Source organism: Ipomoea nil, unplaced genomic scaffold (assembly GCF_001879475.1).
Source record: "Ipomoea nil cultivar Tokyo-kokei standard unplaced genomic scaffold, Asagao_1.1 scaffold0688, whole genome shotgun sequence".
In the NCBI taxonomy this organism is placed as follows: domain Eukaryota; kingdom Viridiplantae; phylum Streptophyta; class Magnoliopsida; order Solanales; family Convolvulaceae; genus Ipomoea; species Ipomoea nil.
Window position 1 is genome coordinate 5626995 of NW_017617116.1, and position 18209 is coordinate 5645203.

At 35.9% G+C, this 18209-nt stretch overlaps 3 protein-coding genes across 5 annotated transcripts; 1 reads left to right on the forward strand and 2 right to left on the reverse strand.

The window, feature by feature from the left end:
- Positions 1-1026: 1026 nt before the first annotated feature.
- LOC109176031 (transcription factor FAMA) lies at positions 1027-3506 on the forward strand. Of its 2 annotated transcripts, none has more exons than XM_019325435.1 (5): positions 1027-1121; positions 1315-1418; positions 1593-2216; positions 2580-3011; positions 3288-3506. In XM_019325435.1, the coding sequence occupies exons 2-5, from the start codon at positions 1395-1397 to the stop codon at positions 3372-3374; spliced, it is 1167 nt and encodes a 388-aa protein (XP_019180980.1). In that variant the 5' UTR covers positions 1027-1121; positions 1315-1394; the 3' UTR covers positions 3375-3506. The 2 variants fall into 2 exon arrangements, with proteins under 2 accessions (XP_019180980.1, XP_019180981.1); XM_019325436.1 differs by having other exon boundaries at positions 1033-1125.
- A 2924-nt stretch (positions 3507-6430) lies between these two features.
- Positions 6431-8990, reverse strand: LOC109176029 (E3 ubiquitin-protein ligase PRT1-like). The gene is made up of 7 exons (XM_019325432.1): positions 8829-8990; positions 8694-8722; positions 8434-8613; positions 7782-8078; positions 7487-7687; positions 7147-7265; positions 6431-7059 (listed from the first exon to the last, which is right to left on the reverse strand). Exons 1-7 carry the CDS (start codon positions 8906-8908, stop codon positions 6643-6645), a joined length of 1323 nt encoding a protein of 440 aa, XP_019180977.1. The 5' UTR covers positions 8909-8990; the 3' UTR covers positions 6431-6642.
- A 1085-nt stretch (positions 8991-10075) lies between these two features.
- On the reverse strand, positions 10076-13534 carry LOC109176030 (E3 ubiquitin-protein ligase PRT1-like). 2 transcript variants are annotated; one of them, XM_019325434.1, is made up of 8 exons: positions 13431-13534; positions 13302-13330; positions 13015-13194; positions 12205-12379; positions 12035-12168; positions 11752-11949; positions 10748-10848; positions 10076-10663 (listed from the first exon to the last, which is right to left on the reverse strand). In XM_019325434.1, the coding sequence occupies exons 1-8, from the start codon at positions 13520-13522 to the stop codon at positions 10349-10351; spliced, it is 1224 nt and encodes a 407-aa protein (XP_019180979.1). In that variant the 5' UTR covers positions 13523-13534; the 3' UTR covers positions 10076-10348. The 2 variants fall into 2 exon arrangements, with proteins under 2 accessions (XP_019180979.1, XP_019180978.1); XM_019325433.1 differs by having other exon boundaries at positions 12035-12379.
- Between the last annotated feature and the right edge of the window lie 4675 nt (positions 13535-18209).

The following is an 18209-nucleotide window of genomic DNA, read 5'->3' on the forward strand; positions in this document are numbered from 1 at the left end:
TTATAATAAAATTAGTGTATGTGAAAACGAAACTAAAAAACATAGCTCATTCAATAAAGTAATTGTCAAATGAAACTGTAGTATAATTAAAATGATACTTTAGTGTTGTTATAATGAAATTAGTGTATGTGAAAAATGAAACTAAAATCCAGAGTCATACAATAACATATATTGTCAAATGAACTAGAGTGTAATTAAAATATATAATACTTGCAAGTACCTTGTACTCAGATGGCATGTAGTGACCTCTCATGTGGGAGGTTATGAGATCGAGCTTCAGTGGAGGCGTTGTTATAGAGTCAGACATCTATGTATAGATAGATGTCACATTACCTATTCTTGCCAACACTATTCTACTCAAACTCGTCACACAATATTTTTTTAATGTGATGATTTATCTCTCTGGTGCGGTTTGCAAGTGATTAATTAAATAGGAGCGGAGTGATTTAAGAATTATTACACAATAGTATGATTTATTCAATGCAGACCCTCAAATAGTGATAATAACTAGTAAGTTTCCTCCTCACCCAATATAAGAATTAAAAAAAAAAAAATTAAAAAGAAGAAAATTTACTGCCTTGTGAATATGGTAGGCTGCTAGTTGGGTCACATGCATGAATTTAGGCTCCTCCAGCATATATATATCAAATAATATAACATAAGATAATAATAATAACAATGAAAGTGAAATCTAAAAATTCAAACTTCAATTCAATTCAAAATTTTGCAATTCTCATGCATCATGCATATCGGATCAGCGCTTAAGTATTTATTAGAAAGTCATGTAAAGAGGTGGTAAAGTTGGTTCACCCTGTGATCCCCATTAATATTTAGTTGCAGTGGTGAAAAGTCACCCACCCACCTACCATGCATCCTCACCTCCTTTCTCCCTTCCACCCTTGCATGCATGTGACCTCCCATTCTTATCATCCATTTCCCCCAGGCTCCTCTCTCTCTCTCTCTCTCTCTCTATATATATATATATATATATATATATATATATATATATATATATATATAAATATATCCACACACAGAGACAGACAAACTAGAAAAACAAACAAGGTTTCTGTCAAATCTAGGATAACCCTCATCATATCATCACTCAATCTCATCTGCAGGTTAGTGGTAGAGAGCTAATCTATGTATATATATACACAAACTTATCTGCAATAATTATATATCATTTTTTTTTAAATTATAGGAATATATATATGTATATGTATGATTTGCTAGATCTTAGTATGACTTTCTTCCAGCTTTGGGTCTTTAGATTTTTGTTTTGATTGGTGTTAATGTTCTTGTCTGTTTCAGGAGGGTGGACCCAACCCCATCAAGGGTTGTCTTTTCAAGAACCCCAGTTAGGGTTTTAGGGTTATATATAAATCTGCTTAATGGAGAAGGAAGATAATTACACGGTATATATATAAGTACATATATATTATTGAGACTTAGTCCGTTAATAATTTTGTATTGGTCTAGTCTTATGGTTTTGTTGTAACTGGTTATCTCTTAATATACACAGCCAATCATACATATAATTCTTCCTTAAGGTAACTATGTTGTTTTTCTTTGAACATGAAATATTGCAGGCTTCATTGCCACCAAGTTTTCCAGGTTTAGACTATTCGCCGCACGTTGGTCAAACGTCTTGTGGGAATACCAATCAGATGGTTGATTACATGGTTAACGGTCATCCCACGGCGGCGCCGCCGCCGCAGCCACCGCTTGTTCCTGGGTTTTGTGGTGGTGGGTCGACGTCGCTCGACAAGCTGAGCTTCGCCGACGTGATGCAGTTTGCGGATTTCGGGCCGAAGCTGGGGCTTAACGAGGCCAAGGGTTCCGATGAGGAGACCGGGCTGGACCCGGTTTACTTCCTAAAGTTTCCGGTGTTGAATGAGAAGGTGCAGGGAGGAGATGAGCAGTTTAATGATCAAGAGCCCGGCAAAGAAGGCGGTGGGAGTAAAGAGGACGGCGGCGCCGCTGCCGCCGCCGCCGTGCAGTTGAGATTTCTTGATGAAAATATTGAGAAATACCCGCCGGCGGCCGCCGCGGAAGGGAATAAAGGGAAGAGAAAGCGGCCGAGAATCAAGACGAACGAGGAGGTTGAGAGCCAAAGAATGACGCACATCGCCGTCGAGAGGAACCGCCGGAAGCAAATGAATGAACATCTTCGCGTCTTGAGAACTCTCATGCCCGGCTCCTATGTCCAAAGGGTATATATATTCTTTCACTCTTATATTACTATTTTATTGGAGTCACGAGAAAATCTGCATTCACTATCTGAGAGTGTGCATCTGAATAAACCTGTCTTGTAACCCTATCTTGCAAAGAAATAGATAAACTGCATAAGTTGTGCATAACAGTTTGACCAATTTAACTGGTTTATCCTGGTTAACCAACCTTGTGACCTTACCCGGTAAAGAAAGAAGTAAATCAGTTTAAGTTGTTTATAGCTGATCAGTCCAAACTAAGAACATTAATAGGCCTCTTTTACTGAAAATCAAACTTATAACCTTGTGATTATCAAGACTGTCCGAAAATATAATATTTCATAAATTGATGAATGATATGTGCAGGGAGATCAAGCGTCAATAATAGGCGGAGCAATAGAGTTCGTGAGGGAACTGGAGCAACTCCTGCAATGCCTGGAGTCCCAGAAGAGAAGGAGGCTGTACGGCGACGCTCCTGCAGTGCGGCCAATGGCGGCGGCCGGAGACTCATCAACATCATCACTACCACCAATCCCGCAGCAGGAACAGCCGCCGTTTTTTCCCGAATTCGAGGCGGCGGCGGCCGGAATATGCGAGGAGACGGCGGGGAGCAAGTCGTGCCTGGCGGATGTGGAAGTGAAGCTTTTAGGGTTTGATGGGATGATAAAGATACTTTCAAGGAGAAGGCCCAGCCAGCTGATCAAAGTCATTGCTGCACTTGAAGATTTGCAGCTTAGCATTCTTCACACCAATATTACTACAATTGAGCAAACCGTTCTCTATTCCTTCAATGTCAAGGTAAGTATGGATAATCAAAGAACTCTGTAGTTAAACGTTCATATATATATATATATATATATATATATATATATATATATATATAAAATCAAGATCATATGCTACTGCTCTTTCAGTATGAATGTGCGGACTGAAGGAATGCACTGTAATTTCTCTACAAATGCAACGCATGATGGAGTGGTGCGGTGCATTAATGGAGTAATTGCGGTGCATTCTTTTAGTTCGGCATCCTAGAGTTTCTCTAATGATTTGTTTTGTGTTTTGTGTTTTGTGCAGATTTCAAGTGAAACGAGGTACACAGCTGAAGATTTAGCTAATTCGGTCCAGCAAATTTTCAGTTTCATTAATTCAAACAGCATATGATATGATATATGTAATTCCCTTCTAGCTAGCCAGAATTACACAAGTAATTAATCACTATATCACTTTTGTATCTTTAATTTTGTTCACAACTTAATTTGTCACACTATATATTCGTGTTATGTGTGTTGGTGATATGTATTATATATCCATCCAAAAAAATGATACGTGAACTCTTAAAAAGTAAACTATTCGTCGTCACATGTTATAACTTTAATTTATACAATAAAAAAAATTGATTTACTTTTTTTTCTTAATTGATCAGAGTATGTTACATCAGTAGAAAGAAAAATATATATGAAGTAAAAAGTGAAAGTAAACATAGTCTGTCCCGGACTAACTATTGAATGTTTAGTTTTAGGTTAAATGGATAAAATGTTGTCATGTATATTAAATACGACATCTTATATTTTCATCAAAAGAATCAGCATCTTCTCATACATAAAGGTTATAAATTTGATTCTTACAAATACCCTTTCGATTAAACTCGTTGTGATTTGTGAGCTATTACACGGAGAGAGAATCGGCATCCAATGAACGTAACATAAAAATTGATAATTCCCGGCGGGGCAAGGAGGAGGACAAGATCTGCTGTACAATGTTGACTATTTGCATTAATAATTGGAAGGGGAAATGAAGTTTTTGTAAATATGTGAGGGTGGAAAAAGATAGGAATGAAAAGGTCAAAGCACTGCTGGACCGGACCGGACCATATTTTGTCAGAGCTAGGGTTGACCTGTCAGAAGCAAACGTTGTTTGTTAGTATTAGGCTGACATTAATTATTAGTTGACAGCAGTTGATACTATGTTGTAGGGTCTCTCCTATCTCCATTATTAATTTAAGTTATTGTATTTACATAAGAGTGGAATTTGCATGGTTTTTATGATTTGTTTTTGGTGTTCCGACACTCTCTTTTGGCTACATCTCATGCCTGCATGCATGCAACTGATGACCATACTTGCCACATGGATGGGACCTATGGTTTTGTTATTACTATACATACACGATTTTTGTATGTATATATGTTGGATTGTGTATGATTTTCTTAGAATTTTGTACTTATTGGTTTCGAGTTTATCTGAATTGTTATGTTGTGGATTATAGTCCATGAAAAGTTATTGATTAGGTTTGGTTTGTAATATCAAGTTGAACCCCATATCCAACAATATGTGAAGTAAAAGATATACACCATTATGGGAATATAGGATAGATGAATAGAGGTTGGGCTAGAGTTGTGAGTCTTTTTCGTTAATGGTTATTTAAAAATATAGTTAAGAGTTGAATAAGTATTATTATAAGAATTGTTATCGAGCTTGCTGGTCAGGTCTAGACCATTTTAAACTAGTTTTAAACTTGAAACTAATTTAATGACTCGAGTGGGTTCTTTCGATAGTTGAGCCCAACACATTGCCACTTCAGACAAGGGAGTGTAGAGTGGTATGGTTTCCATATTAGACATGCAGTGGCATTTTGTTAGAGAAGTGGGAAGAAGTTGGTAGTGTGGATGGACTCTTGGAATAGGTTGTGGGTAAGGAAGAACAAGAACGACTAATGAAGGACATATAATTCAAGGTGGATGACGAAGGGTTTGACATTTTAACTATTACAATAAATTTCAATGTAATAACCACTCCACAAATATAATCTTTGTACTAAGTCCATTTTAACAAGGAAAGGTTAAAAGGGTAATTTTCCCAATACCTAGGTTTTGGTCTCTACATCGTTATACTATCATAATAAAAATTTAGTTTCTATGAGACGTAAGAAAATAATTAAAACCACTAGTCCGCTAATAATATTGATAGGGGTTCGATGGAGTGCAACCCTTGCTATTCATAGATGTGAATATATGTGATAGGGTAGTTCCATCTAGATTTCTATAATTTTGTCTTTTTTCTTTATATACAAAAAAAAAAAAAAAAAAAAAAAAAAGCAACTACACTTTTTTTAGACACACAATCACATTTATTTTATATTTATCTTCAATATAACTACTATTTATAATTACCACACACACATAAGGGCCGAATCATGTGCAAATACAAATGTGCACACGCAAACTACATTCTAATGATATGTAAAGTGCAATTCAAAAACCTGGAGAAACATGAAACTCTAAAAACGCATAACGCAAAACTACAAAGTATACCATTACTAATTACACTTTTACATTCGTACGAATGCACTGAATAATCTTATAGGATGCATGTTCACACCTGGGTACACATTTTTAGTTGATTAGTCTCACATATATGTAGTGTAGGATAACCCTTAAACTATGACATGAATTATGAGCAAGCACGCTTAAAGTATGGACAAAAAAAGAGGACAAAGCGTGGTCGATAAGCTATAAATATTGTCATTGGTTGTAAACATGGCATGCCACTGTGATATCCAAGTATATATTGTCCTCATTGAGTACAGTATGTGTTGACCTGTTCCTTGTTGATAGCAACGTTATACAAAAGGTCAACTCCAAATAAAACCTGCCTCAATTTTTGTTGTTTTCTATCATACAATGTATTTGTGTGGCTTTCATTCCTCATCCGAATTGCAATGGGAGAGGGCATCTACTAATCTGATATGAGGATAACGGAACTAATATGCATCTCACATCATTAAATTACTATAAATTTTTTTTAAAAAAAAATTGCAATGTTATCAAAACCAGTGTTGTAAAAATTCCGCTTAAACATTGATTAATCAGCACCTGACTAGATCAGACCTCCTAGGCATCGATTAGGTCGCCTAGTCAGCTGATTAGCTATTGTTTCCATTTTTTTTACATGGATTATTTTACTTAAAACGACATCATTTTGAGCATAATAACCTTAAATTGTTCAAACTCTAGATTTTTTTAGGTTAATATTTAATATTTTAGTATTAACTATTAAAGTATTAAATAGTTCATAATTATCAAGTCGTAAAAAAATTAAAAATTTTAAACAATTTTTTAAAAAAAAAATTAAAAAAATACATGAGCGCCTACGATTAATCGCCGCCTAGGCACCCCTCGAGTGCCCGAGGAGCACCTAGCGATTTTTTCAACCATGATCAATACCATAAGTAATTTGGTAGCATATGAAAAACGATTGCACCCCAATGCTGAAGGCCCCACCACCCTTACTCTGGAGCCTTGGTTGAGAAGGTAGATTGCGGGAGACCTATAAGTTCTCCAAAGTGCTTGTACATTGGTGTCCACAACAAAGGCAATTAAACTCGGCATCAAATGGCTGTTAGCGAAACAGAGCTATTAACTCCTTTATGGCCTTATGCACTATCCATTGTGTGATCTGAAGTAGAGTTTGGGTCTTCTCTGTTGTCATTTTGGGAAGGTGCACCTGCAGCATTGTTCCCTGGGGCATCTAGATAAGGGATGGTGTCTTCTCCATTGTCCATTGAGCCAGCAGTGTTCTCCATTGGATCAAATGGAACAGAATCAAGTTCTATGGAATCCCCCACATACGCGAAAACAGGGCCATCTGCTGATTGTTGAGGATCACGAAGCAATATCAAATTCCTGATTTGAACTGGTTGTAAGAGTTCAAATCTATGGTCTGGTGTGTGTTGCTGATTAAATCTGCCAGGGAGATTAGATGAACTACTGTAGCATGCTTCGCACAGATCAAAACCTATCGCTTCCTTGCAGTCTTTGCATTTGTAGCGATCTCCAACAATCGGATACATCTGTGTATGAGCAAAAGTTAGTGATAATCACCAATTTGGCATAGCAAACTGTAAATTTAAAGCAGGATGGAATGGAAGGAACCTTACCCCACAATAATCACAACCAATTCCATAATGAACCATAGGCCCCTTGCCAGATAACCATGCCCAGTAATCATGTATAGGGGCTGAGGAAGAGTGGGAAGCTTTCTTCAATTTTGTTTGACCTGTTCTCAATTTAAAAGTTTTGGAAATATAAGAACACAAGCTGAATTTCACAGTTTCCTGAATTCAGATACAGGTTTAACACAAGATGGTCTGGGCTCTATATATAAACATAATGCTAAAGAATATCCAAATCACAGCAAGAACAAAAAGAGAATCAAAAGTCAACTGATACAAACAGTATTGTAGTATTGACGAAGAAATATAGTGAAGGATATAGTACATGTTGAGGTGCTTGCAGTCTCGGAATCAGATTTGTTTAGAGAAGTCCTTTTTCTTGCCATATACTCCTCTGGAAATTGCTCTTCTAGAAAATGCTCGAGAACCAAACACGTATTTGGGTACCCATTTGGGTGCTCCATTTGACAAACTGGACATCTACACAACTTATCACATTGACTGAAGACACACTCCCCACAATATACTGCAGAAAGAAGACAATTGCATTATAGAAGTAAGCAATGATGACCAAAACATCATTGTTTTAAGATGTGATGGCATAAAGGCATTGGGCTTACCATGACCACAATTAAGAACTACAGGCAAGCATAACAACTGCTTGCATATCCCGCACTTTAAGTCAGTCATAAGCTCCTGTTTAGGATTTTGCTCCATAATTTCATTCCCACATTTGGAGTTTTTAGATAAATCATTAACTAAGGAAGTTTCTCCTTCTGTTGCAAAATCAGATCTTTGCAAACCAATGATAGAATGTGGTGGTGAAGTGGGGTCTCTAACACCAAGCTCCTTGCAACAAGTTTCAGATGCATAATCGTCAAACTCTGGAGATATAAATCCTAACACCTTCTCTTCTTCTACGCAACAAAGGAAGAAGGCATTAGAGCATGACAGCATCAGCAACTTCTACACATATATATCCATAAAATGAATATATAAAATTTGTGGAAAGAGAATACAATATCAAGTTCAATACATTGGTTCCTTTCAAAGTCCATTATACACATAAACCAGGCCTTACTTGAGAAAATACTAATTATGATAGTCAAATTACTAATCACACAGTACTCAGAGGAGTAATAAACCACATAATCACATATAAAGTTCTGATTTTAATACCTAAACTAATTAAATTTCTGATTAAGTAATCTTCCAAATTCCAATTGCCAGTTATGTGAAGAATACAGACCACAAAGCAAAGTATGAGCTCACCTGCAAGCTGCATTTCCCTTGTTTTGTAGACCAAAGGATACAGCTCCAAAAGCAAAAAATGCATCAATCTGCAGACTGCGGGGAGATGATGATACGGGTGCCGACAAATCGGGCAGCTCGACTCCTGCAAGGAATTCATGGCTTTGAATACACACCAGAAACATGCTATGTGCCCGCACCCTGCAAAACCCTAACATTCAATAAATTATACACGGAATATGAGTTCATCTCCTATTTTGCAAACACTGAAGAACCCTTACCTATCACAACAGGTTTATACAGAAGCTCCCTGAAAAAAAATCAAAACAATCGCACGAAATTAACGATACATACACATCGATTGCATGTATATGCATGTTAAAAGGGTGAATTAATCGGGAAAAAATAAAACGTACAGGCAAACGCAACACTGGAATTCATCAGGAATTTCATCGGTTTCGATTTCAACGTGATTTTCGTTGCCTTGATTCTCCATGGCGTACAAAAGATGCAGAATGTATGTATGTATATATCTGTAATATTAATATCTGCGTACGCGAATTACCCAGAAAAGAATAACACGATGCCCTGGAGAATGGAGATTATAAACAATGGAAATTTTTAGTACAAAAATGGAGATTAAACATGTCTTAAAAAAAAAAAATGGAGATTAAACATTATAGATGGCTGTGGACCATCCTAAAATTCTCTCGCACGTTACAAAGTTTATAATTACTACTCCAAACATGAACCCAACAAAATTAAAAATAAAAAAGAATACTTCATTCCGGCACAATTATAAAGTGTCCAATGAATAAAAATGAAAATAAAATTATTTGATAAAAATAAAGATCTACGATCTTATATAAAATTATTATTATATATGTAATTTGATACATGTAAACTTTCAAAAAATAAATTAAAATATAGCAAATATATAAAGAAATAAATATAGTGATAAGCATTTGATTTTAATAAGTAATACCAAGTCAAGTACTTGGGTCCCTTGATCTTAACACTATTGATACATGATGTAGTATATATGATTCGTATGACAACATATACGCTACTAGGAACGATGTCAGGTTGGATCTCTATCCTAATATGCTTGTTGGTTTAAGTTCTCGAGCTCGGAACTCATAGTATTGGTAGTGAAGTAGGTGAAAAAGTCTCTCTCAGCCGTATTTATAGGGAAGAGATGAGACAAGTTCCGAACCCTCGGTATGGAGGGCACGTGGTACCCATGCACAAGTCCAGGCCGCGGCCAAAAGAGTTCTAAGCACGTGTCGCGATATTCTTGATGAAACAAGACCAATGTCACAAATAATTCATTAGATGCTTGGCCTGGGCTCTAAGCACGTGTCACAATATCCTTGATGAAACAGGACCAATGCCGCAAATAGTTCATTAGATCAGCCCGACCTGAAGAAGTCAATTCACAAGCTAAACTCCAGGCGACCTACGAACTTGCCCGCCAAGGAAATCGGGTGAAAGCCAAGGTCGGGAGACAGTCGAGTCAGGTCGGGTCGTAACCCTTAAGGGTCGAGGACCTATGACCGACCATCTGATGATTGGAAATAATCCCTATCAATACTCAAGATTTTGGTTGGTAGTTTTTATTCTTTTAATATAAAGAAAACCAATTAATTTACAAATAATTTTATTTTGTTTCGAATCTGTAGTATTTCTAAACTGCAGTTCGCCCAGTCAACTACTTCCTGTTCTTCTATGTTGCCTGTCAGAAAATGAGCCTTCATCACCGCTCATCAATTATTTTTTGGGCTTTAGATCCCCCAGTAGGCCAGTAGCCCGCCACCCTGCCGCTAAAGCAACACTTCCAGGGTGACCCTTGAACCATTGAGCTAAGCTTGCGAGACGAAAATGGGCAGTGTTGAGGTTTTGTCAACAATCATTTGGGAAAATTCCGCCCACTGCACTATTGGCTGGAACATTCTTCTTCCCCATTATCATTTAGAGAAATTGGGCTTGGCGCACTATCCTCGGGATCATCTGGGGCAGAACCATGCTCTGAGAAATCCTCGTACACGAACTGCACAAATCGTTGAGGATCATACATCTGTATCCAGCTTTGTGGTGCCTGTATGAGTTCAAACTTATGCTCTGGTCTATGCTGCTGATTAAATTTGCCTGGTAACTTTGACGAACTGTTATAACAAGCTCCACACAGATCAAACCCGATCTTTTCTTTGCAGTCTTTGCATCTGTAGCGATCCCCGAGAATAGGATACATCTGCAAACATAACATGGTCGATGACAATCAGCTCATCAACATCGGATTTAATATCTAAGCATTTGCATGGAAGAATAGCATTACCCCACAATAATCACAACCAACACCATAGTGAATCTTGGGTACAAATGCCCCATGACCGACTCCTGGAGATTGGCCAGCTTTTGTTGTTGTTCTCACAGGACCTGGTAACAGTAAAGCGGTTTTCACCAAAATTAAGCACCAAGCTGAATTTCACGTATTATGAAACAAAAATCAATAAAGATTGTAATTGCCATAGTTATCATCAAATCCCCTTTCCCTTAGTCTTTCTGATTCCATTTATATATCCCAATTGATTTTGATACAAATCTACTGCCCATCTAGACTGATACCAAAAATGGTCCATAGCCATATTCAAGTGACTGAACAAGATGTTAAAGAAGTGACTGCTCTAGACCTCTAAGTCTATGCAGCAGTTTCAAAGTTCTTTTCCAGCTCTTATGCATCAAAATATGACAGACCAATTAATTCCTGTCATATCTACATGTTATAAAAATATCAAAGTTCATTTAAGTGCCAACTGTATTGATACCCATAACAATACATCGTACCTTTCACGTTATTAGCACAAAATAGATGTTCTGAAACAAAAATAATATCAATGTTGTTCAGGTTGTTATTATTGTAGGTCAAAAGTGGAGTCTCAGAGGATGAATATCAGACACATATCTACAGTTCACAGTGCAGAATATAAAGTTGAATCAGTGATCTAAACATATGATTGATAGTACAAGGACTAATTCTGGAAATATACGTAAATGATGCTCAGTAAAGCTTATATAACTATAAACTAAACAATCCACTTCTCTACGCCTTTGGCAAAGATTATGGATTTTAGACCATACAACACTTTTTAGCACATTCAAGCCATAATTTGTAAGTAAATCGAAACGGATTATGGATTATTCCCAATCAATAGTTTTTAGGCTTGCCAAATAGATACAGATGCTTGATGCTAGAGAATCTATATCACTGCCAGACCAAAATAGAGCCATATGTTAACTGATATGAACAGTATCGCTAAAGAAATGGGATGTAGAATATACCTGTTGAGCTGCTTTTGCATTGCAAATCGGATTTGTTGAGATAAGTATTTTTCCTAGATGCATACTCGGGAAATTGCCTTTCCAGGAAATGGTCTAGAACCAAAAATACATTTGGGTACCCATTCGGGTGCTCCATTTGACAAGCTGGGCATCTACACAACTTATCACATTGGTTAACAATACACCCCTCACAGTATACTGCAGAAAGGAAACAATTGCAGTAAGAAAAAGATCACCAAAATCTTAATACCTAACATGTGATACAGTCAAGGCATTGGTTTACCATGGCCACAATTAAGAACTACAGGGCAGCATAACAACTGCTCACAAATCCTACAATTGAAGTTAGTCACGAACTCCCGTTTAGCAATTTCCGCTTTAACTTCATCCCCATCATTGGAGTTTTTAGTTGCATCAGCAGTTGGTTTACAACTTGACACGGTAGTACTGATATGAGATGAAGCATGAACCAGGGAAGAGGATTCTCCTAGAAGTGCAGAATCAGATCTTTGCGAAGCCATGGGAGAATGTGATGAAGAGCCGTCCTTAGCAGAAAGCTCTTTAGAGCAATACTCAGAGGCAAAATCTTCAAACTGTGGTGATGTAATTCCTAATTCCTTCTCTTCTTCTACACAACAAAGATAGGAGACATCAAAACATGAAAGCATCACCAAATAATTATTCTACAAATATACCCATGAATTTGAACATTTTCATGTACGTGAAAGAAGAATACAACATTTCAGCTCCTTAATTGCTATCTGAATCCATTAAATATGTAAACCGATGGTTACTTTAGTAAGTACTAATTAAAGATAGTGAGTGTCTGAGTTCAAGACTTAATAACCAATACATTTGCTACTTGTACAAGAGAATAAAAGCAGAAACTTGAAGTTGGCAAACAGAACAGAGAAGTAACTAATATTACTAAAGTTCCGGTCAAAGAGACAGGGAATCCAACATTCGATGCTTCACATTTGATTCTAAATTTCCCCATGGTCACATTGGGTATAAAACTCATCTTCAAATGTATGCAAATCTCAAACGCCACGACACCCATGATGAGAAATTACTTATATTAATTGAAATTCCACGGAAAAGAAATCACCTGGAAGATTAATTCCTTAGACTACAAAGCTCAAACAGATAACCAAGGGCAATAAAACCCTTAAAAATGTATGATCAACTCTTCATTCAAGCAAATTAAATCTCAGGAATATAGAGCAAAAGGGGAAATTCACATATTTGAGCTGCAGTTTTCACCTGCCATTTGCATTTCCCTTCTTTTATAGGCTATAGGAAACAGCTCCAAGAGCAAGAAATGCATCAATCTGCAGATACTGGGGAAATGGTGATACTGGTGGCGGCAAATTGGGCAGTGAGACCCTTTCCATGAATTCATTGAGTAATGTACACACCAGAAACATGCTATGTGCCCACACCCTGCAGAACCCAAACATCAAGCTAAAATGAACACTTGACCTAAAAACACTACTAACAAGTTTGGATTTAACAACTTTTTGCTACTAATTATAAACTCTGCCTACTACCTAGTACAATTGGTTTGTACAGAAGCTCCCTGCAAAATCGAAACAAAGATGCAAACACATATTCAGATATAAACATAGCATATGCATATACACATTAGAAGGTTAAAAATTAGAAACAAGAGAACTTACAGGCAAACACAACACTGGAGATCCTCAGGGATTTCCTCCATTTCGATTTCACCGTCGTTTTCCTTTCCTTTTCCTTGATTCTCCATAATCATATGTGAGAAGTATACTCGTATGTATTCATCCTTGTCGCCTACTTTAATATACACTCAAAAATGAAAATGCCCACCGGACACCGGACACCGGACACCGCATTTTACTGGGCTTTCTTTAATGGGTACAGAGATTAAAGAATTGGGCTCAATCACTTACTGAAAAGCCCATAATGGAGATTTCCAATTGTTATACCATCGACCATGGTTCACTTTGAATTGTCGACCTTAATAAAAAAATTATGTGTTTGCAATTAATATATTATATATCTTTAGTTAAAAATTATGTGTATGTGAATAAATTAAAAGTACATAATATGATAACTGCATATATATATATATATATATATATATATATATATTGTTAACATATAATGTGTATGTAGTTAATATATTATGTGCATCAATTTATTTACACACATAATCTGTTAATTACAAACACATAATAATATAATATTAATATTATTTTGGACCGAGATTCACTATGCAATGTGGACAGTACAATTAAGGAGACGAGGCCTAGAGAAGTCTTTTAGACTCTCGACCAACTGATAGGTGCGACAGACTTGCTTGCTCAACTAGTGGAGTAGTTATAAGCTAAGCTTAATATGGCCGGATTTTGGACCGTGCAAGATGAGCAACAACACAGAGTCTCAATTTTTAAAGGGTATCATATTTATTTTTGACCTAGCCACTTATGAAAAGAAAATCTATAATTAATCCTAAAACTCATGAGTTTTTCCAAATCACTTCTCTCCCCTAATAATTAGGACCTAATTAATTGAGCAGAGCAAAACATTCTGAAAAGAAGAGTCATATATTTTACGGTATTAGTTTTAAAGATTGTGCTTATAATTTTAATAAGACCTAATTTATTTATAAGAATGGAACGACAAAAATCTAAAACTCGGCCCTATATAACACACCACTTGATAGAAAACTAACTTAGTTAAGTAGTTAAGAGTTGGGCTAAATGCATCGCAATCAACTGGTTGTGTTGGTAGACATATAAAATTTGAACCTAACAAATGGACGGACAAAATTATTATTGGGCCGGTGTTGAAATTGATTATTGGACCAATTTAATTAATTGGACCATAATAATTGAATTAATTTAATAAGTCCAATTAAATTTGATTTTGGGCTATTGAATTAATTAATTAATTGGTCCAAGCCCACTTCATATTTGAATTTAAATTATAATATAATATAATTTTATTATATTTGAATTAGATGATTATAATTTAATTTGAATTTGAATTAGATTATACAATAATAAACCTGGACTTTATTTTGGGCAAGGTTCATTTTCTTAAATAAATAAATAACTAATTAATTAATTAAAAAGGGAAGTTTGTTGAGGGATGTTGGTTAGGCCTTTTAGTATAAATAGGGCCTTCATTTTCATTCCAAAACACACAATTGAAGACGAAGAACACTTAAAGAATTGAAGAGAAGCTCTGAAGCTAAAGGATTGAAGATCAAGTCAAGCTAGGTGGATTGAAGATCAAATATTTCAACCATTCAAGCGAAGTTAAAGTGGACTGAAGATCAAGCCAACTAAAGACCGGAGGCCCTTCAACGAAGATCAAGCAACGAAGCCCTTCTTTGAAAAACAAGCCGCATTCCAGAGGCTCTTCATCCAAAATTTCAAGTCAAGTAAACCCAGTGAAGAATCAGATGACTTTTTGATAGAGATCTTATACCCGCACAATTTTGAAATTTGAATATATACTGTACAACTTTTCTTGTTTACAGTGTCAACCAACCAAAACCTGCCACTACAACACTACTTGCCACAAGTCATGCATCATTGCATTGCGCGGGGAACTATAGTATAATAATACTATAATAGGCTGTTTGGTTCACGAAATAGGCCTAAAATGGCATAACATTTCAAATAATAGGCATATTCCTCTATTTGGTAACCACTTGTATTCCCATGAACATTGTTCCCGGGAATGACCTATTCCCCTTGCAAGGGGAATAGAGATTCCTGGGGGCCCCCCGGTATTAGGCTATTCTTGAGTTAACCTAAAATTTATATTTCTTATTTTACCACCAATTAAATTTATTTCTTATTTCACCATCGTCACCGCCACCAGCAGCACCACCGCCACAACCGCTGCCGCAGCTACCACCGCCACCACCACCGCTGCCACAGCCACTGTTACCACCACCATCACATATTTTTATAAGGGTATTTATGTCTTTTAAAACATATTTCATTTCTATTTCTTAAATCAACAAAACACTATAATACAATTCTTAAAGTCTATTCCTTCTGCGAACCAAACAATAGAATACAATTTCTATTCTATTCCTTACATATTCCATTCCTTATGGAATAGCATTTCGATTACCTCAAAATTCATTCCGTGAACCAAACGTGTTGTAATTGTATAAGTAGAGCACCTATTAAAGTTGGGCGTTAGTGAACAAATGTTTCGATAAACAACTTATATATGTTCGTATTCCTTAAGGTAAACAAATATAAATGAACAAATATTAGAGTTCGTTTAATGAACAAACAGAGTCGAAACGTTTGTAGACTGGTTTGTTAAGAGCTCATGAACAAACTCGTTAGTATTCATCTAGTAATGTTCATAAACAAGCTCGTTAATATTTGTTTAATAAGGTATGTTTATGAACATGCTCATTAAGATTGTTCGCAAACAAGCTCATTTAAATACAATTTATTTTATTTTATTTTATTTTATTTAGTTTTAATATACTAGTATACTACATTAGTACTTTATTTTAACCATTAAGCCTATATATATATTTTTAAAAATTTCTACTTATATTTTTCATACGGTCCTACTCCTACTAGGATAGAGTAAATCAATTTGATAATTCTCATTCACATTCAATTTTTTAGGTTTTGATTTTGCCTTCCCGTTTTGATAAATCCACCCATCCACCACAGAGTACCAAGCAACGAACAACGGATCTAATCAGCAATCGCAGATCTACCGGACCTGACCGTAGAGTACCATCCACTATTATGGAGGGCACCAGTCCCTTAATTTTATCAATGAATAAGGTTCAAATTGGCCACTGAACGTAACCTGAAAATGCAATTAGGCCACTGAATGAAAAAAAAAAAAGTGCAATTAGGCCACTGAACACTCTAAAAATGTGCAATTTCACCTGATAGCATGTTACCCTCAATTTTAGCAGGTTATCTGCTTACGTGGCAGCTGAGTTGGCATTTTTAATAAATTTTAAATCATTTTTAATAACTTTTAATAATAAATTTTTATTTAAAAAAAAAATTAAAAAAATAAAAACGACTTTATTTAATTTTTTATTTATTTTTTTTTTTCAATTTTTTATAAAATTTATTATTAAAATTAATTATTAAAAATTATTAAAATTGCCAACTCAGCTGCCACGTAAGCAGGTAACCTGCTAAAATTGATGGTAACCTGCTATCCGGTGAAATTGCATACGTTTAGAGAGTTCAGTGGCCTAATTGCACTTTTTGTTCGTTCAGTGGCCTAATTACATTTTCAGGTTACGTTCAGTGGCCAATTTGAACCTTATTCCTTTTATCAAAAAGTATGATCAATCTCCATTCATCTACTCCCATGTTAACAAACACATTCGCAAAACGTTAACAAACACTAATAAAAGTTTAACAAATGAACACAAATCAAAATTTTAAAAATCTGAATAAACAAACACGAACAATTCAAAATTAGCTCCATTATAGTTTGGGAAGAATAAAAGCTCCATTATATTATTATATTGTATCATATATTAGGGCTTGGAAAAGTCTCTACACATTTACATCGGTCTGTTCATTATTCTTTGTAAACCACCTTCCACGTTAGACTTGTGACTTGTGAGCATTAATTCCGTAATTAAGTTCGTATCCTCCCACTCTCCTTCTAACTTCTAGTTTGTCAGTGTAACATAATTATATTGCATGGCAGCTAGCAGGTCAGCTGGACGATGAACACCAAAACTTTTGAAATTTGCATACGTGATGATGATGATGATGATCTATTATTTGTGTGTTTTCTTCCCTCAAAGACGAAATCGATCTCCCTGGCCAAGAGTATGTCTCACATATCGACTTATCAAAATAGTCGATGAATAAGTCACAGTGATTCAAGACTTTTTTGGTAGGAGCAAACTAGAATGATGCCCATAAAAAGGATTTATGTTGGATCACAGCGCTGCACTATGCTTACATCTCCCATCATGTGACTATTGTAAGTCAAACACGCTTAACTATAGAGTTCTATGACTATCTAATTGTCATATCCTACTTGATAAGTATGTGGATATTAACCATTTAACAACACTCCTCCATAATAAGCTACATTGCCACGTCTCGAATCAAACTAATGCTGGACTCGACCAACCCAATCGACACCCAACAATTTATATATATAGTTTCTTACTTTTTTTCCAAATAGAACTAAAATTTAAAGATTGTTAAGACATCGGTCTCGATTTGAGTCTTGAACTCAACTAGAGCGCAATCGGTGAGCTAGTGAAACTAAAATGGTAAGTGGGCTATAGGTTTAGCGAGGGGCCGGAGAGACGGTTTGCTTGACAAAAACACTACTGGAAATTATGGAATCTCCGACCACATGAAAGTGATCTTAAATCAAGTTGAAAGCAAAAAGTGATCGGAAATAGCAATAAAGGTTTTTTCGGATACTAAAAGTGATCG